Below are 20,356 nucleotides of genomic sequence, written 5' to 3'. Positions count from 1 at the left end.
AAGTTTTGACCTACCTAAACACAAACTCAAAAAGATTTTTAATTCAAATCATAACTCAAACGTGCACATCTAAACACAAACTCAAGTTACAACTTCAACTCAAGTTATAACTCAAACTCAACTCAAAATCATTACTCAAATCACTCTAACTCAAAAATGTAAAAAAACAACCCCTAAAACATTCGAGTTTTATTAAATTAAGAAAATAAGTTTTTTTAAAAAATAGTTAATCAGTAATTAATTAATTTGTAACTTATTATTGATTAATTTAGTAGTTTTCACTAATAGACTAATAGCAATCCATGAATAATAGATAAAATTTAATAATTGACCTGTCTATTATTGATAATTGATAAACCATGAGTAAATCCGTCATTAAAAAAAAACAGCATTAGGAGTGAATTTCATTCCATTATCATTCTTATTACTATTCCGGCACTGTTCTGACCGACACAACCCAATATCAAGTAATCAGCAGTCATACAGAATCCGTCAAACTTGTTCCATTATTTCCCTCAACCAAACTGGTCTGGTCTGATTATGGCTTTGGCATCATCAAGTCCAATCTCCTCAAAATCCCTCCTCAACCCCACAAAGCCAATCCCATCCTCAACCAATCCCCTCCACCACCGCCCTTCTTCTCTTCCCAACATCCGAAAACCCATCTCCGCCGTTCACTCAAAGTCACCGAAATCAGCGACGATCCCGCCCCGATGGACAATCGACGGCTGGAAAGAGAAGAGGGCCCTCCAGCTGCCGGAGTACCCGGACGCCGCCGAGGTGGAGTCGGTCGTCAAGACTCTGGAGTCTTCCCCGCCGATCGTCTTCGCCGGAGAGGCCCGAAGCCTCGAGGAGAGGCTCGCGCAGGCCGCCGTCGGGGAGGCGTTCCTGCTCCAGGGCGGCGACTGCGCCGAGAGCTTCAAGGAGTTCCATGGCAACAATATTAGGGACACTTTCCGGGTTCTTCTCCAGATGGGCGTTGTTCTCATGTTTGGTGGCCAAATGCCTGTTGTTAAGGTATTCAATTCAATTCGATTTTTGTTTTTTGTTTTCTGGGTTTTTGTTTGAGTTTAACATATTAGAACTTAGAGCATGTGTCAATTATAAATTTAATTTTTGAGTGTAAAATGTACTCTTTAATATAATATTATTTATTGTGTCAATTTTTTATATGCTATATTTTGTGACAAATTTTTCACACATATGAGAAATTTAACATTTAATTATTGTTGGTTGAAATTTTTATTTTTTTCATGTAATTAATGCAACTTTTACATTTTTTAATTATTTTAAAAATAAAAGTTTACTTTTTCAATTTTCAAGCTTAATAATTATAAGAAAAAATAAATTTAGCATTTCAAATAGCATCATGTATCGTAACAAAAATAAAAATAAAATACCATATCATACTTTTTAATGTTAAATATACAATTAACGATAGTATTTGCATTGGAGGTGGTGTTATGTGATACTATTATGGCAGTGTGTGATTTTCAAGGTTGAGATATGAAAGTGTGATCGGTTAAAATTTAGTGGTGATGCATATATTATTGGGGCTTGATTGTTTGCAGAAGAGCTCTGTTTTAAAATTGACTTTGGTAGAAAGTTTTTTTTTTTGTAAAATAACCTTTTAAAAATTTTAAGATCTATTTGGAAAGTATACTCAAATAATAATTATTGATTCTGACATTTGAAATTTAAATTTTTTGTGAGAGAATAACATTGTAGCATAATTAATGATTTGAGTTTGAATATATGAAACAAACAGGCTCTTAATTTGAGAAATGATTTATGAATGACCCAGTGTGTCTATTTCAGATTGCCCAACCGAGTGGTTCCCTCCATTAAAATTGAAAATGGTTATTTTGTTAATATCATTTTTTAGGGTAGTCATTTTAGAAAACGTATCGTTTGGATAAATTTTTGCATGGCATATAATCTCAAATACAATGTTTTAAAAAGCGCTTGAGGCGCGCCTCGTGGCGAGGCGCTCGAAAAGCATCTCAACTCCTATGCCTTACAGGGTAGGAGTTGAGGCGTGCGCCTCAGCCACTTGAGGCACACGCCTTTGAGCGGCGCCTCAGGCTGTTATTGAGGCGTCCGTCTCATTGGAATGGGGATTCTGGAGGGTTTTTTAAACCCAAAAGATGCAAGTCCAACAGTTTTAAAAGGCCCAAAGTAGTCAAGCCCGAAATGAGTAAGAAAAAACCTTAAGAAAAGAAGCAGACCAGCCGGCATAGCCGATCTCTTCTTCTTCTTCTTTTTCTTCTTCTTTGCACCTCACCTCTCCTTCACGTGCATTATGAACCTTATGATATTAGGATTTGATAATTATTTAGTCTTTTTTACGCTTCTAGTAGTGAAATAGACTTTTCTTTATGTGGATGTTTGGTTAAATTTCTTATTTTTAATGGTTATTAAGTATGGATTTAGTTTTTGTTATTATTATTATTTTTTTCAATTTTTTTATAGGCATTTTTTGAGGTTTACGCCTCAAAGCGCCTTGAGGCTTATGCCTCGCCTCATAAAGGCAAAACGCCTTGAGGTCCGATTCTGCCTTTTAAAACCTTGGTCAGATAAGGTTAGGTATTTAAATTGAGCAATGCCAAATAATCTTAACTTTTTAATACCAATTCGCGTAGCAGTGAGCTGTTGTCTTTGAACTCACAAATGTAATCTTTTGATATCAATATATGTGACAGTTTTTCAAACATCCACTTATAAAAGAATAACACGTAGATTAGTATTAAAAAGTTAGAATTAGAGTTGGGGTAGCTTATTCTCTTGTTAGAAGAGCTGGTGGAAAAATGACTCACTGAAAATTCGAGTAGAATAAAGCATCGTAAACTCCGATCGGATAAGAAGATGTCAACTTCTTATAAGCTAGCAAGGGTATATAACCATAAGCCGAAAGAAAGGCAACAGAGCGTTTTCTTGCTCGTTAGCGCTTTCTTTTGAAATAAGTTGAGGCTTTACTGATATATAGGGCTTTTCCCAACCTAGGTTAGGGGCCCCTATTAGTCAAGTCAAGCAAGCTTTGATTTGACGCCAGCTGAAAAACGGATGCGCGCTAGTAGCGCGGCTCGTTTCTTCAAGCGGAGCTCGCTGCTTTTCATTTTGTTAGGAGTAGGTGCTTGCCCTTAGTTGGGGCTGCTGTTCAAATCTCTTTTCAGCTTCTGCCTAAAGAAAATGGTCAGATCAATCATAGTTAAAGGAGGAGTTTCACGGGAGAGAGTGGTTGTCAAAGACTCAAACGACTTCAGCAGACTTTCCGGTCACTGATCACGATCAGTCATTTTGACTCTCACTGCTACAAATTCTTTGATAATCTTCTCCATCTTGTCTAAGTGCTGAGACACGCTCGTCCCCTCTTGCATCTTGCTTGGAAAAAACCGTTGCCGAAGAAACTTAATGTTTACCATTGTCACTGACTCATAAATTCTCTTTGGAGTCTCCCCGATTTCTCATGCGGACTCAATGTCTCCCACTGAAACTAGTACCTTATCCTTGACCACCATTAGCACAGCTTCGAAGAACTTTTTTACTGTCTACAACTATGGATGCTGTTCATATGCTTTCTTTTGTTGTTTGGCTACAACAACATCAACTTGATTGAAGAAGCCATTAGCGCCAGATCTGCGGGCTTCTCTTTTCTCAAGAATGAAAAAAAAAAGAGATCCTGTTCTTTGAGAAGCAACTGCATTCTCATCTTCCAAACATCTACATTTAGAGGTTCCATTTTGCGATGCTTGACAATCGTATGCGTTAATGCAGTAATCATATCAGCAACCATAGATCCAGAAGATTGTATCGCTACCATATCCGCAACTAACTATGGGCTTTTCCCTCTCGATTTCTGGACACTAAGTGCTTGCCAAGGACTTTTGACACGGGATCAGCCAGATCTCATCTGGACTCCACATACTGACTGGAAATATTCCATCAGTCAAGATCCCTCTCACATACATCAGACACACTAGTCTGGATTACCTATTGTAAGACTAGCTGTACTATCTCACATGGCAGCCTTATTGTCACAATTGTTGCCGGCCTAGACCATGCGCATGACTTAAAGACCTCGACCACTGAACTCGATCAACAAATAAAACAAGGGGGAATCTCGAAATATTAGAACATAAAATAAATCTATCATTCGATCCAGAAAAAAGCCGGTTTTAAAAAAAAAAACTATAATCCGGGGATCCTATGCGAACTCTAGAAACTGAATCTTCCAGGCTTGAGAACGAAGCGAGACTAATGGTCCCAATGGTCAAGAGACCTTCGACTGCAGCTAGTTTGCGGAGAGTTGCGTTAGCTTGGGTTCCTTCCTTGGCTGCTTCTCCTACTTGGCAGCTTTTCTTTGAGTAAAACTGCTTCTTTTTTTATTGGCTTTTACTACAGGAATAGCCTGAATGTAATCCTTTTTCTAAAAAGTATATCAGATTCAATGTTGTATCGGGGAACCGGGACATTATTTATTTTCTAGTAATTAAGTTCTTGTTTGTCAATGTTATTCCTTTTGTTATTGTTATTGTTGGTGGTAATTCTGATATAAGATTTGGAGATAATGTGGCGGATTTGAATGTGAAAATTTTGATCTCCTTGTCAATGAAATGGCAAACCTTGGCCTGGAATGATTGTTATGTGTTATAATTCTCGTTTCCTTTCCTTCTTTTTTCTTTTCTCTTATGTTTTAACTATTCTATTGTCTGAAGTGCATATTTGGATGTGATTTTTAGGTGGGAAGAATGGCCGGTCAGTTTGCGAAGCCACGATCAGATCCATTCGAGGAAAAGGATGGAGTGAAGCTTCCAAGTTATAGAGGTGACAATGTGAATGGTGACGCATTTGATGAAAAATCGAGAGTTCCAGATCCCCATCGAATGATTAGAGCCTACACCCAATCTGCTGCAACATTGAACCTCCTGAGGGCTTTTGCCACTGGAGGTTATGCAGCCATGCAGAGAGTCACTCATTGGAATCTAGATTTCACAGACCATAGTGAGCAAGGGGATAGGTAATATTTATTAGTCTTTTCATCTTAGTTGAACATTTTCGCTTGTTTCTTTAGGTATATTTAGCAGGACCAGTTGGGAGAGAGAGAGAGAGAGCGGGGAGGACTTTTCTTTTGTCCATGTGGTTGGTGCGAAAAAAGGGAGGACAAAGAAAATGCACAAAAGCCCAGTTTACTATTATACTGCAGATATGCATGATTTATACTAGTTACAAAGTTAAACTTGTAAATTTAATGAGGGTAATATGTTATCCTACAAATTTTTGCTCTATTTTGTCCGTGTGCTATTGCTTATTGTTAAATTAGTCCCCAATATTCATGTATAAAAAATTTTCCCCCCTTTTAATACTTGATTACCTTGCATGATGCGCAAAGCAAGTTCTATTCAAATTATTCTTGGGAGTCTTTGATCATTTTCTCCATATTTACCATATCATTTATTTTTATTAGTTGGACTAAAGAAACAGTTTCATATAGTGTAAGGAGCCACAAATTAGAGGGTGAAATGTATTTTATCCTTATACTAAAGTTTTAATAATCAAAAAATGCAAATACTACGGTTCTTTTAATCTAGTATTCAGTCTTCCAGAATTGGAGAGAGGAATTTGTTGGATACCAAGGTAAGCTCTTTCAATTTTCCAATGCCTCCATTTCATCTCTATATCAAATGATCCAACATCTTCATCACCCTTATCCCTCCCCCATATGATTATTACATTTTTCTACTTTGTCAAACAAATGATTTAGTATTGCCTCCTATAATGGCGGAGGGCTCCAGTTTCTAACTTGGGCTCACAAAGTGGGCTCAGGGGATTTCTGGATATCAAAAAAAGTATTGCCTCTTGTAAGAGTCACAATACTTTAAACATTATATTGGATTGAGTTTTCCAGTTGAGCAGTCAGCGATTTCTCTCAAGATACTTGTGGAAAAGAATAAATGATTATATTGAATTAATTGCATTTACAAGGGCCTCTAATGGGCTATATATACACGGATAATGGAGAAGAGATAAGAGGAGATAGAGACTTCCTAGAAGAGATATCCTAATATCCTAACTTGCTGTCATCCGAATCCCTAAATTCTAGGCATTAAGTGTTTTATCCAATTCCTAAAGTGTTTATCCCATCTCTAGCACCTATTTTCCACACTCTCTCTCAAGCCAGTGAATAGGTGTCCCTCATTCCCAGCTTGGTAATAATTTCTTTGAAGGTAGCACTATTGAGTCCTTTTATAAAGACGTCTGCTAGTTGGCTCTTTGTGGAGACGTATGGTGTGCAGATCAACCTGCTTTCTAGTTTTTCCTTGAAGTGCTTGTCTATCTCAACATGTTTAGTTCGGTCATGTTGCACCGGATTATGTGCAATACTGATTGCTGATTTATTATCACAGTAGTCTCATTGGTCCACGCCATTTAATCTTCAAGTCTTCCAATATAATTTTCAGCCACAACAACTCACAGACACCCTGTGCCATTGCTTTAAACTCTGCCTCTGCACTTGATCGGGCTACAACATTTTGCTTTTTACTTCTCCATGTCACCAAGTTGCCTCCAAGGAATGTGCAATAACCTGAAATAGACCTTCGTTCCATGGGAGAACCTACGTAATCTGCGTCTGTATACGCTTCAAGAACGAGCTCAGTGGCTCTTTTGAACATGATCCCCATCCCGGGATTAGCTTTCAGATAATGGAGCACTCGGTAGGCAGCTTGAAGGTGAATCTCCTTGGGATTATGCATGAATTGGCTGATGACGCTCACTGAATATGCTATATCTGGCCGAGTGTGAGCAAGGTAGATGAGCTTCCCAACTAACCTTTGATACATTTCTCTGTCTACTGCTCGATCTTCAATAGCTTCTTCGAGCTTATGATTTGCCTCTATAGGTGTTGCGACCGGCTTGCTTGCGAGCATTCCGGTTTCTCTGAGAAGATTGGTGACATACTTTTGTTGCGAGATGAATATGCCTTGTCTGGAATGTGCGACCTCAATCCCAAGGAAGTATTTCAACCTCCCCAAATCTTTAATCTCAAATTCTTTGATTAAACATTGTTTTAGGACTTGCTGCTCCTTCTCATCATTCCCGGTTACAATAATGTCGTCTACATAGAGACTATTAAGGCTGTAACTCTCCCTGACTCTGAGTGCTTGATGAAGAGAGTGTGGTCTCCTTGACTTTGCTTGTATCCAATTGCTAACATTACCTTGGTAAACCTTCCAAACCAGGCATGGGGTGACTGTTTCAATCCATACAAAGCTTTCCTTAACTTGCATACCTTGTCCCTTTCAACTCCTTTAAACCTGGGCGGGATGCTCATATAGATTTTATTAGTTTACCAATCCATTCATAAAGCTTAAGCTATTAGGAGGTGGGCCAACAATAGTTTTATACTTTAACACTCCCCCTCACGTGTGGGCTGGACAATGGGCAATCGTGTGGGTAAATTAATTGGAAAGCCCAACACGTGAATATTTAAGCCTAAGATATATTAAAGACCCAATACATAATGATAAATGAGGATAAAGAGTGCAATTACGATGATTTGAACTCAGGACCTCCCGCTCTGATACCATATTAGTTTACCAATCCATCCCAAAAGCTTAAGCTATTAGAAGGTGGGCCAACAATAATTTTATACTTTTAACAGATTTCCTCTTCTAAGTCCCCATGAAGGAAGGCATTCTTCACATCGTATTGTTGTAAGTTCCAATTAAAATTGGCAACTAGTTATAGTAAGATCCTGATGGTGTTCATCTTTGCAACTGGCGCGAAGGTCTCTTGATAGTCAACCCCATGTGTTTGGGTGTACCCCTTGACAACTAACCTTGCTTTGTAGCGCTCTAATGATCCATCCGCTTTGAACTTCAAGGAGAAAACTCATTTACACCCCACTGCTTTCTTCCCTTTTGGAAGATCAACTAACTCGCATGTCCCATTTTTTTCCAATGCATCCATCTCGACTCATAGCTTTTCTCCATTCTTCCTTAGATAGTGCCTCGGACAAAGTGTTTGGAATAGCAATTTCATTTAAACTCGTGAGGAAGTTCTTATGGGATGGTGAGAACTTCTTGAAGGATACAAAATGAGATATAGGGTATAGTGGCCTTTTGGTACACTCTCAAGTTCCTTTTCTCACGGCTATGGGCAGATTTTGGTCAAAGGTTTGAGATTCCAGAGATGGGTGTTTGTTTTCTACAAGTAGGGGTGAAGTAGGTTCAGATATTGTTACCTCATTCTTAGATGCCAGGTTGAAGATTTGAACTTGTGTTGATTCGAGAGCTGGTCCTTGTCGCCTTGAGTATGTCTTCCCTTTTCCAAATCGTATATGATCAAGAGTCCTATTTTCAGGTGGTACTGGTGACACAACAGGATCAGGAGGTACCGATTATGTGTTTAAGATAGGTGATGTTGGGATTTGAGGATGGGAATGAGATGGAGATGGTGAATTTGTTGATAGGTCAAGTAGGAATGGATCCTTATTCTTATCTTCCATAATATAGGACTCCCCCTGAAGATAAGGTGTAGTGAAATATGGTTTTTCTTCTGCAAATGTGATCAGCCGAGACACAGAGTTTTCTGGTGGGTGGATGAAAGCATTTGTAACCTTTTTGTGTGGAGGAGTATCCTATAAAGACACATTTGACTGCCCTAGGATCTAACTTGCCCAATTGTTGCTATGGATATGGACAAAGGAAGTGCACCCAAAGATTCTAGGTGTAAGGTTGTTTGTTGCACTAATGTCAGGATGGAACTTAGAGAGAACTTCCATTGAACTTTTTGACCCTAAAACCCTTGAAGGAAGTCGGTTTATAATATAGGTAGCAGTAAGAACCGCCTCCCCCCAATAGTGTTCCGGTACATTTTGATGAAATAAGAATGCTCAGGTAGTGTTTAGGAGATGACCATTTTTTCATTCAACAACCCCATTTTGTTGTGGGGTTTTGATGCAAGATGATTCATGAATAATTCCCTCTTTTTGGAAAAAAGGAGATAAAACTTGATTAAAGTAGTATTTGCATTGTCAGGCCTAAACCTTTTTTTTTTGTACCAAATTGGTTTTGGATCATCGTATGAAAGTTAGGAAAGATGTTACTCACATCAGATTTGTTTTTTAGCAAGAAAAGCCAGGTGACTCTAGTGCAATCATCGATAAAGGATACAAACCATCGTGAACCAGAAATATTTAGAAGAGTAGAGAGTCCCCATATATCACTGTGGATTAAATGGAATGGAAAAGAACATCTTTTATTGCTAATAGGAAAAGACACACGAGTGTTTTGCATACTCACAAATATCACAATGAAATGTCCTATATCTAATCCCTTAAACAAAGAAGGAAACATGATTTTTAAGGTTGTAAAGGAAGGGTGACCAAGGCAGAAGTGGTGCAACTAAATGACATCCTTTTTTGTAGAAGAAAGAAACGAGGAGGGTGAATTTCTCTTGATCATACTTGGAAAGTTTGACATCTCAAGGAAATAAAGTCCATCCTTGTCTTCAGCACATCCAATCTTCTTCCCCGAATCCTGATCTTAAAATTCACAATAAGAAGGATAGAACATAACATAGCAGTGTAAGTCTTTTGTAAGCTTTTGAATAGACACAAGGTTGGTGGAAAGTTTAGGGACATGTAGAACATTTTTAAGGATAAGACTAGGTGTGATATGAATATCTCCTATTCCGGCTACTGTGGTTGTGGTTCCATTGGCAACAGTATCTCTTTATTACTTGGGCATGGGGTGTAAGTGTTAAACTGATTTGAGGTATGTGTCATATGATATGTGGCTCCCGAGTCTAAAATCCATGCATTCACAAATACTTTATCAGAAACATTCAGTCCACAAGAAAATGGAGACTTACCTGAGAGAGCTAACGAACAGTTGTTGGGGGACGGTTTCTCAAGTGTTCCTAGCAGGTTTCTCAATTTTTCTATTTCCTCACTGTTAAACCCGCCATGTTCTTGTGCTGGACCCTGATTCTGACTTGTAAGGCCTTATAAGCCTGGCCTTGTTGTCGTTGTTGTTGTCCTCCTTTATTTCCCCACTCACGGTTGGTTGTCGACGGCTTGCCATGTAATTTCCAGCAGTGTTCTCTTGTGTGTCTCGGCTTTTTACAGTAGGTACACCACATGTCATCTCGATTTGCTCCCTTTGACACCTCTGCCTTTCCATGCTCAGCTTTTGGTGGTTGCTCCAAAGTAAGACCCTGTTGCTTGTTACTAGAAGTTGCGAGTGTAGATCCATCAGCCGTTTATGGTCCAAGCATCACTCTTCGACTCTCTTCAGCCTGTATCAATGATATTGTCTCATTAAGAGACGGTACTTCCATCTTACCTAGGATTTGAATCCTCATTTGGTCGAATTTAGGGTTTAGACCTGCAAGAAAATCATAAACTCGATCTCTTTTTATGAAGGTTTTTATTGCCCCTGCACAGCTACTGCACTTCAAGTCAATTACTCGATAATAATCCAACTCTTGCCACTGATTTTGCAGAAAGTTAGCATACTCGGTCACAGTTTTACACTTTTACTTCCCTGTTTTGTGGCTGCTGTCTTGGTCTTGATTTCGTATATTAGTGTTGCATCATGGACTTTAGAATAGGTTTGATTCAGTGCATCCTAGATTGCCTTTGCGGTTGGTAGAAACATGCATGTGTCACTGATTTCGGGTGTCATAGAATTCCACAACCAAGACATGATCATGGAATCCTCTTCGTCCCATGCTTCAAAACCAGTTTCACCCTCTTTCGGTCCAGTTCCTAATAGATGACTCAATTTTTCTTTGCCTTTCAGACAAGTCCGAACTAATTGGGACCACTTTAGGTAGTTTCTGCCGTTAAGTCTATAAGTAGTCTGGATATTCTGTAATTCTCCCATGGAGCACTAACTTTGTTCTTCCTCACGTTGTTGGGCTGATTGAACCACTGAAGTTGAAGAGGTTATGTCTGACATCTCTTAATCTGGATATGAAGTCACAGAGAAAGAGAGAAAACCCTAGCGAAGGAACGCAAAAGAAAAAATTGGATAGATAATCGGTTAAAAAAAACTGCAATGAAGGCAAGTCAGGGAGAATTCGGCTATGATTGCCGAAGAAGGAAAAAAGTTTCTAATCCCAGGGAAAACAAGCCCTATGGCTCTGATACCATGTGGTAAAGAATAAATGATTATATTGAATTAATCACATTTACAAGGGCCTCTAATGGGCTATATATACACGGATAATGGAGAAGAGATAAGAGGAGATAGAGACTTCCTAAAAGAGATATCCTAATATCCTAACTTGCTGTCATCCGAATCCCTAAATTCTAGGGATTAAGTGTTTTATCCAATTCCTAAAGTGTTTATCCCATCTCTAGCACCTATTTTCCACAATACCTATGATCCATACCTGGCAACAAACATTAGTAGAGTTGATGACTTTGTTTATGAGGATTGGGATTAAACTATAATATCAATGCATTGGCTCACATGGGGAAGTTTATTCACGTGCTTATAACACTTCCCTGATCAAGCAAACTGGCAATTTTGCTTGTTTATCATTTGTTTTAGAACTGTTTAATTTGGATTTGACTGTACCTTGGCATTTATGTCTTCTTATTGCCTCGAATAATTTTATTGTCATTATTCTTACTCTATTGATCTGTCCTTTATTTTTTTTGCATGATTAAGTAATGAGTTTTTGTCAGACGTGGGAAATATGTTTAAATTTATCTCTTCGAATGGCTTGAGCCGTCTGTAGATGTTAACAGGTTAAATTTTGATTATTAGTTTCTTAGAGAATGGATGCTTTTGGTGTGCTTCAACAGGTACCGCGAACTGGCTCACCGGGTTGACGAAGCCCTTGGGTTTATGGCTGCTGCTGGACTCACTCTCGACCACCCAATTATGACCACAACAGAGTTCTGGACATCTCATGAGTGCCTGCTTTTGCCTTACGAGCAAGCACTCACTAGAGAGGATTCTACTTCTGGGCTTTACTATGACTGTTCTGCTCACATGGTTTGGGTTGGGGAACGCACCCGTCAACTTGATGGTTCCCACGTTGAGTTTTTGAGAGGAGTTGCTAATCCCCTTGGTATCAAGGTATCTCTTGAATGTTGTGTTTTCATCTACGGTTGAATTAGCTATTTTTTATTTTAAAGTTTTTAATTTATTCTCAAGAAACAAGAATATTTTTTCATGATGGTTTCCCTTTATCAAGTTAATTGCTTTTTCATCTTGTTATGTTCTAATCTAAGATACTTCTGCTACTACTTATTCCTTACTTTCTGTTGCGTTGGTTCTTTCTTCTTCTTCCTTTTTTTTTTTTTTTTGGCTTATGGATATTCTTGGTTTGAAATTCTCGTGTGGTATATATATTAGCTTTTATTTCTGATAGACAGATGAATGTGATGCAGGCGAGTGATAAGATGGACCCGAATGAACTTGTTAAGCTCATAGAGATTCTTAACCCCAAGAACAAACCAGGAAGAATTACAGTAATTGTAAGAATGGGAGCTGAAAATCTAAGGGTGAAGCTTCCTCATCTTATCAGGGCAGTCCGTGGAGCAGGTCAGATTGTTACTTGGGTTAGCGATCCCATGCACGGGAACACTATCAAAGCTCCTTGTGGACTCAAAACCCGTTCTTTTGATGCAATCAGGGTATGACTTATGTCATAATTCTAATACTTTATTTTCTTAATAAATTTGTTGCCCGATTCAACCATTTTAAACATGAGGATCCTACAAATGTTTTCTTTCTTCCCTCGAGTGCTCAAAATCAGGTTCCTCATAATTCCTTTCTAAACATTAAAATTGATCGTTTTATTTGAATGACAAAAAAACATTCCAAAGAAATTGTTACTTGAAAGAAAAATGCAAGTTGCTGGGGCTTTTTCGTTTACCTTGTTTTCTGTGTGGTGTTGTTTTAAAGCCTTAAGCAATTGTAATCTCACAATGATCAATCGACTGTTGACATTCCAGGAAATGTTAGTGTGTAAAACATAGCCATATTTTGAGTACAGGTGAAATTACATTTAGTCATATAGTTTACTAGGATTTTAAACCTCGATTCCTTTGATATTGGAATACTCTTTTGAGCTAATTGGTAGCTTGATCTTATTGGTGTGAGTGTTAATTTCCTCAACAAGTGTCCGACTCAAACTATGCACGTTACTATAATTAAACAATGTTAATGAAGTAAAGCAAGATTAGTACAATGATTCTTTGGCATCCTTGATCTGTCTTACTCTTAAGCTTTGTTGCATTCACAAGTACACAAGCTAGTGATAAGTTTCGGTGGCAAAAGTAATGAGTCAAATTGGCTGCTGCTTATTAGTGGACAAGAATCAGCCAACTATATTTACTTTCATTGTTGTATTTCATTCCTTGCCCATGATTCTGTTTCTTGAACATCTGTAACCTTTGTAGTTTTATTTTTTATTTTTTATTTTTTTTAATTTTTTTTAAGGAATCCAAAAGTCTACATTGCTTGCTATATAATACCTACTATAGTATTGCAACAATATTTATTTTATTTTGTTGACAGAATGAGCTGAGAGCATTCTTTGACGTGCACGATCAAGAAGGAAGCTACCCAGGAGGCGTTCATCTCGAGATGACAGGGCAAAATGTGACAGAGTGTGTTGGAGGCTCGAGAACTATAACTTACAATGATCTAAGTTCACGCTACCACACCCATTGTGACCCGAGACTCAACGCTTCCCAGTCTCTGGAGCTTGCTTTTAATATTGCAGAGCGGCTGCGGAAGAGAAGGCTTAGATCAGGCAACTCTCTGGCCTAAACTGGGTTGTAAGATGTCATGGCTTTAGTTTGTTTATTTATTTTAGTGCAAGTAATACCCTCGGGTAGAACTCATTCCTAAAAGCTAGCTTGTAGGGAGAAGGCGCCCTGGTGGTTATAAACCCTGGTGGTTATAAACCCACATGCTAAGTTCATACTTTAGTAATGTGGTACTCAACCAAGATCCTATCATAAACCTTATAAGTTATCATTTGATATCTATCTACATGTATAGAGTAGACCAAGTTTCTGTTTGAAAAAGGGTTTTCTGTGCGTTGAGTGTCGGATAGCTGAACGAAAAGGCGGCCTTTAGTATTGCTAAAAAATAAAAGTTGGTGGTTTTGCTGTGTTATGCATGCATTAGAACTATCCTATGTAAGATTAAGAGAGTCTAAGGCGAAGTCTTGTTTTAAAATCCCTTGTGCAGTTTGTTTACTTCTTTAGCTTCAGGAACTTCACACTATTTAATCTTGAAGTTGGATCTTGTTTATTGAAATACCTGTTGCATATAGTTCTGTTTCTGTATATGAGATGGTTTTCTCTCAACTATTCTATTTTTTAGTTGTTTAAAAGATATTCCAATTTATATATTCAGAGCTACTAAACTTTATTAGCATTTCCTTTGGATTCTTTAAACTCTACCTAATATTGGTCTCGATATGCATATAGAAATTATAACCCAGAGAATGAAGAATCATACGAAATGTTACTCATAATTAGGTTTGCAGGATATAATATTAAAACCAAAGTGGAAATTACACTTAACAAGTTTGTGTTATGGATTCTATTTTATTTATTTATTTGTGAAAAGGTTGTGCAAGTGTTAGGAAAGTGGAGTTTCCTGATTCTTATTCTCACTGATGATTGATGGAATGTAGTATTGTGGTTTAATTGTAGACAGCTATATGCTTACACGTGAATATACAAAGTCGTCACAATTTGTGACATGAGACACTATAAATTAATATTCTCCAGAATTGAGCTTATTTCTCTTTACTATATTCTATCACTATTAAGTTGTCACCACTTTCGTGAATGCCTATTAGGATTTGTTTACTTATTTATTTATTTTGTAATTCGCTGATTAGGTAAGAGCAATATCATTTTTTTTTTTCTAAATGTCTTGGTGGAGGCATAAGACCTCCAGTACGTCCACCAGGGTTCGGATTAGTAGATTCCTGCGTAACAAATTTATTAGTGAGAAATTGTCTTTCTTCCACGTTGTGTTAGGCATCAACGGGAGTACCACTATAATCAAAAGGATTCATTATAAAAAAAAAATAATAGCGATTTGAGAGAGAGAGCTTTAAGATAATGTAATAGTTTTTAAAAAAATTGTGATAGAGATTTGAGAGATTGAGAGAGATTGAGAGAAATTGAGAGAGAGATGCGAAGAGATGCGAAGATGTGGAAGAAAATAATAATTATAGGGACCAACAGTCGAGAAAAAATTGTTCAATATCATTGCTAGAGGTAAGAACATTGGCGTGTGAGTGAAAAGAAAAGGGTATCACACACAAAAAAATCTCACGATTATCTGTTAGTTTCTCTAAGTTGTCTTGCCATATGGCAATTCCTGTTTATATTCGGACAAGGATGATGCCATGAAGTTCAGTTTACCGAGTGATGGGTTGCAAGAGGGAAATTCATTGATTGCTCGGTCGCGGACGGTGGTCGTGTGATTCTGGCCGTTGGGCGTGGTTGATGAGGTGGAAGGTGCTGCTAGCCTACTAGGGGGGAGGGTGGCTTGTAATTGACAACATGTTAAGAGTTTGAGAAAAATAATCAAAGTCGAATATTAAAGCAAGACAAGATCTAGTATCTGAGATTTTTTTTGACAAATTTTAATCATCTTTTATTTTGATCCTTCATCCAGAGAGATTATTACTCACAAAATTATATGGGAGGTGGGGGACCTGGCGAATTAGACATGCATATATATATATGCATACACCAGGTTTTACCTACGAAGTTGGCGGAGGACCATACTGAAAAAGAATCAAAACAAAACAAAAAAAAAGAAAGGAATAAATGTTCTCAGGATTTTAAGTATTTTGATTTTTTTTTTCAATGTTTGAAATTTGCTTAATATTGCAAGAATTTAATTTAATTTTTAATAAGTAAATCTACAAGGTACAAATGGCCCTTTAATTTTCTAATTCGAGTTAGATATGATTTTATATAACAGATTTTTACTATAATAAACAAATTAAATGTAATTATTTTTTACTGTAATAAAACTCAAATTCTAAACTTGAATCGATAAAATAAACGGGATCTTTAATAGTCTCCGACGGAGATTCTTCGATCCCTCTTCAAATTAGACGGATAAGGAAGGCAAAATAAGGAGGAGAGAGTGAGGATAAGGAGGAAGCTTTACATCCCTCACCCATTTACATCCTCGCTAGTTTAAAACAACAGTGGAAGGCCCCATTAATCTGGATAGGCATGGCTGTTGCCCTTGGTAATTGTATACTTTGTCCTCATCCTCGACAGTCTCACACTGCTATTGTCCTTTCTAATCCATTTTCCTTGTTCACCCTTTTTTTGTCCCGCTCAGTACATTTATGTGAGAGTCCAGTAACAAATGCAAACAATACAACTATACAAGTGACGTGACTCTTAGAGAACGTTTAGTAAAAGAATTTATATCATAATTTAAATTATGATTCATAATTTATTATAATATTTTTTTTATAAAAAATATACATAAATTAAAAATAATTCTAATCTCATAATTTTAATATATCAATCAAACGTCTCTTTAACCTCGTTTGCCATTCTTTGGCTCTTTACATATGAATCAATGACTAGGAATTCCAACCACTTCCATGTTCAATGCACCAACAAGTAAATATAAACAACCATTTTTCCTGTTCGATTTTCATTTTTCCCATTCGTACGGGAATCTCTTTATTTCATGGGATTCTTTCCGGTGGAATCCTAATAAGTGCTCCCGTGTAATACTTTTTTTCTTTTTTACCGTTAAATTATTTTTTCAAGTTAGATTTATAGTAAAAGTAATTTTATGTGACACGTTATGAATTTTTAATACGAACATGCATAAATTATTCCGTTAAAAAATAGTGCTCCACCGACAACGCACCTATTTGAAGTTTCACAGTAAAGAATCTCTTAAAACTCATTTAGTTCGTTGATTTAAGTTTTTAATTCACACATATTTTACTGTAACAAAAAAGTTAAATGTAACTGTAAAACTTTTTATTGTAATAAAACTCAAATTTTAAATTTAAATTGATAAAATAAATAAAAAAATTAAATATAATTATTTTTAAAAAAATTTACTGTAATCAAATTAAAATTTTAAATTTAAATCGATAAAATAACAGGATTTTATCTTATTTTAGTATTAACTTTTCTGTTCTGGGATTTTGTTCTCTTTTGTACCTGTCAAGCAATAGTTGTGTCTGCCTAGAGTAATACTTGAGTTATTTTGATATTGACACCTGTTTGGCTAGTACATTGGACTTGGCCTTGCGAGAGAGACTCAAAAGAATGTTTATCTTTTCGCAAACATGTTCTCGCTGCCTTCAATGGACACTATGCAGGTGTACAAATTCACGTGAAAGATATGCACATAAACATTATTGGTGTTTTGTTGAAAAGTATTGCAGACCTTATTAATAACAATTTGTGCGTTGAGCACTTACCAATCACACTATTTCGACACGCCTTTTTTTTTCATGAAGAAAAATGTGAATCAATTGTTTCTTCGCCCTCCTGACTTATGGTTTTATGGGGAGTCTATGAAACCAAAAGTAGATGATAAGAGACGACAATGTGAAAATACATACTTTAGAGAATAATAGCAACAATGTCATCATACATAATTTTTGTTTACACACTAATGAGTGAATAGAAATGAAGGCTCTAAGTAGAACATCCTTCCTACTATGCCACCATCATCCAGAACTTCCAAACACATTTTTACAAAAATAAAATCTCAGTTATTTTTCTTACTTATTACTGTGCCTAATTTGTGCTTATTAGGACGCTGCGCGAGTCACCTTCTTCTAGGCTCCGCTGGACGACACGGCATTCTCGTTTAAATATAGGCCGGCCGTACTTGTGATGGTTCCCAAGGATCCAATATGACCACTTAGGTCTATGTTGCCACGATATTGTTCTATGGAAGCGGGCTAAACCTTCTTCTTCGGAGCGGAAACGGACGTGGCCAAAACATATAAAGATCGGCGCAGTCGCTCATAGGGACATATCTATCCGGATAGAGGATAGTCTAGATCGATTCATAGATAGATTTCTATCCATATAGATAGGTATCTCCGTGGATAGAGATAAAGATCGTAATATAATTTGAATCATCGTTATAATATTTTTTCTCATAAAAAATATACATAAAACGAGAATGATTCTGAATCATAATTTTAAATTCATAAAAGGTCTTCCAAAGATAAACATTACAAAGATAAACAGACGATGGAACTATCTACTTAGATCCCGTTCACTTCGCTGATTCGAGTTTAGAATTCGAGTTTTTCTACAGTAAAAAGCTCTCACAAACAATCACATCTAACTTTTTTACTACAGTAAAAAAACTCTCATATAAAATCACATCTCAACTCAAATTCTAAAATCGAATCAAGAACGGAACCTTAATCTCTTACCCAACACGGATAAAGTTGAACTAAACTTATTTAGGTGTTGAATACAAGCGTAAAGACAATCATTCACTTGGTCCACCAATTCATATATCAATTGTAAAACATTCACTCATGGCCCAAAGCATTGATGATGCGTGTCCTGCATCTGGCATTATATTAAGAATTGCCAGCCGACTTTTTCTATCATTTTTTTATCACTTTTTACATTTACAGTTTAAAAACTCCACTAACATACTATTTTATTATTAAAAAAGAAAATGATGTAGTAAAAATTTGGAGTGACCCTAACATTTATAGGATCATATTTTATCTCGTAGCTTAGTTTTAGATTTTATATTACATGTCATGCGTTTATCATATCTCTCAAGGACCCTCCCACCAAAAACCATCCAACTTGCTTTTCCTTTTCCCACTCCATCCAATCGCCCAAAAGCAAACAAAATACCATCAAATTCTTGTACTCCACACAAACTTTTCATAACACTTTCACTTCTATAGAAACCTTTTATATTATTAAAATATTAATATTATATATATGATGACTCGGGATATTAATTCCCTCCATTGCCCTTTTTTTTTCTCCCTCTAACCCATTACAATTTACACGTCACACAAGACGACAAAACACAGAAATGTGTACACCATACCCCTTATCTACAATACCGTACAACCAGATTGCAGCCCCTGACATGTCAGCAACGTAGACCCGAAACGCCGTATTATCATTCCCTCGTCCGTTCTCTCACACGAGAGTCTTGCACGTGGAAGTCTGAGGGTCCCACATCGCCGGCAGTAGAAACCTTCGCCCGTTCACCCCGTGCGCATTATAGCTCGCACCGCTCACTTTATCAACGAGAGTCCGCCCTGGATAACCCGGATAAGAACCCGATCCGAAAACTCCGGTGCAGGCAGAGACGGCCTCTAACGGCGCCGTCGCGGGTCCCTGGAAGTAGCCGTTATTAAACGGATTCGTCACTGTACCGGCCAAGAGAGTGGCTAAGTTAATGATCATTCCGTCAACCCCAACGTCGCCGTTTGGAGCAACGAGCGGAGGAGTCTGGGGGCCGTAAATGGGCTTGTGAAAGGGCCAGGCGCATTGGCCAGGGCACTGGACCTCGGAGTTCCCGACCCAAACATAGGCCTGCCTGGCCTTCCCCTTAAACCCCCGGGTCGCGCCGTGGGTCCCGCACCGGCTCATACAGAAGCCATCGACCGCCACGTCCTTCGCCGTCAGCACCATGTTGATCGCCCCCAGATCGTTGACTTTTCCGGCGAGAGCGACCAGGTGCGAGCTCTTGAGCGACTTGCCGAGAGTATACGCCTCGTGAAGGATTTGCTTGCGAACGACAAGCTTCGACGATCCTCCTTTGTACTTCTCCGTCGTTTTCCACCACGACGCCGCCGAAGGCGCCATCGTTTTCCCGCCGGAGCTCAGCGACTGTATGAAGTCCACGATTATGGACCGTTGGATAGGAGTGAAGGAGCCGTACCAGATTAGATTGACGGAGATGTTGCCTTTTAAAAGAGCGCCGTTGTGGTACTTGAGGATCAACGGCTGTTCTTGGACGAGCGCCGAGAGCTTCCGTCCAGTCGCAGCTGTCGGATCAACGAGCAGAGAAGAGAGTAATAGAACAGAAGAGAGGATGGCAAAGTGGTAAACATAACCCATTTTCACTGGCCAAAATGGTTTTCTGGTCCTGTGGATTTCTCTTACTCCAAAGCTTAAGATTTAAGAAGAAAAGACTAAAGATTCGTACTGGGATTTTATGAAAAGAGAGAGCGGTATTTATATAGCGGTTTGCGGGGGTGAGGAGGAGGGACAGCTGTAGAGGAGAAGAGGTGTCAATATTAAAAAGACGATCCACGTGGAATGATTTAATTTGCTGTCTAATTACATTAAAGAAGTCTTGCCAGGCTG

General features: G+C 37.9%; 2 protein-coding genes across 2 annotated transcripts; one reads left to right on the top strand and one right to left on the bottom strand.

Moving 5' to 3' along the window:
* Positions 1-392: 392 nt before the first annotated feature.
* Positions 393-14,291, top strand: LOC21400187 (phospho-2-dehydro-3-deoxyheptonate aldolase 2, chloroplastic). The gene is made up of 5 exons (XM_024164104.1): positions 393-1,017; positions 4,740-5,017; positions 11,819-12,095; positions 12,410-12,655; positions 13,542-14,291. Exons 1-5 carry the CDS (start codon positions 541-543, stop codon positions 13,794-13,796), a joined length of 1,533 nt encoding a protein of 510 aa, XP_024019872.1. The 5' UTR covers positions 393-540; the 3' UTR covers positions 13,797-14,291.
* A 4,619-nt stretch (positions 14,292-18,910) lies between these two features.
* LOC21400186 (protein EXORDIUM-like 2) lies at positions 18,911-20,212 on the bottom strand. Its single transcript, XM_010095834.2, has one exon. The coding sequence runs from the start codon at positions 20,105-20,107 to the stop codon at positions 19,181-19,183; it is 927 nt and encodes a 308-aa protein (XP_010094136.1). The 5' UTR covers positions 20,108-20,212; the 3' UTR covers positions 18,911-19,180.
* Positions 20,213-20,356: the final 144 nt, after the last annotated feature.

This window comes from Morus notabilis, unplaced genomic scaffold (assembly GCF_000414095.1).
Source record: "Morus notabilis unplaced genomic scaffold, ASM41409v2 Scaffold1219, whole genome shotgun sequence".
Classification (NCBI taxonomy): domain Eukaryota; kingdom Viridiplantae; phylum Streptophyta; class Magnoliopsida; order Rosales; family Moraceae; genus Morus; species Morus notabilis.
Note: the sequence above shows the minus strand (reverse complement) of the source record. Positions and strands in the feature narration are given on the sequence as shown.

What these genes read in the sequence shown, in the direction of transcription:
- LOC21400187 (XM_024164104.1), top strand. Translation starts at nt 541, where the DNA reads ATGGCTTTGGCATCATCAAGTCCAATCTCCTCAAAATCCCTCCTCAAC. An exon ending in CTAATCCCCTTGGTATCAAG is followed by an intron (nt 12,096 to 12,409) that starts GTATCTCTTGAA and finishes AATGTGATGCAG; the next exon opens with GCGAGTGATAAGATGGACCC. An exon ending in GTTCTTTTGATGCAATCAGG is followed by an intron (nt 12,656 to 13,541) that starts GTATGACTTATG and finishes TTTTGTTGACAG; the next exon opens with AATGAGCTGAGAGCATTCTT.
- LOC21400186 (XM_010095834.2), bottom strand. Translation starts at nt 20,107, where the DNA reads ATGGGTTATGTTTACCACTTTGCCATCCTCTCTTCTGTTCTATTACTC.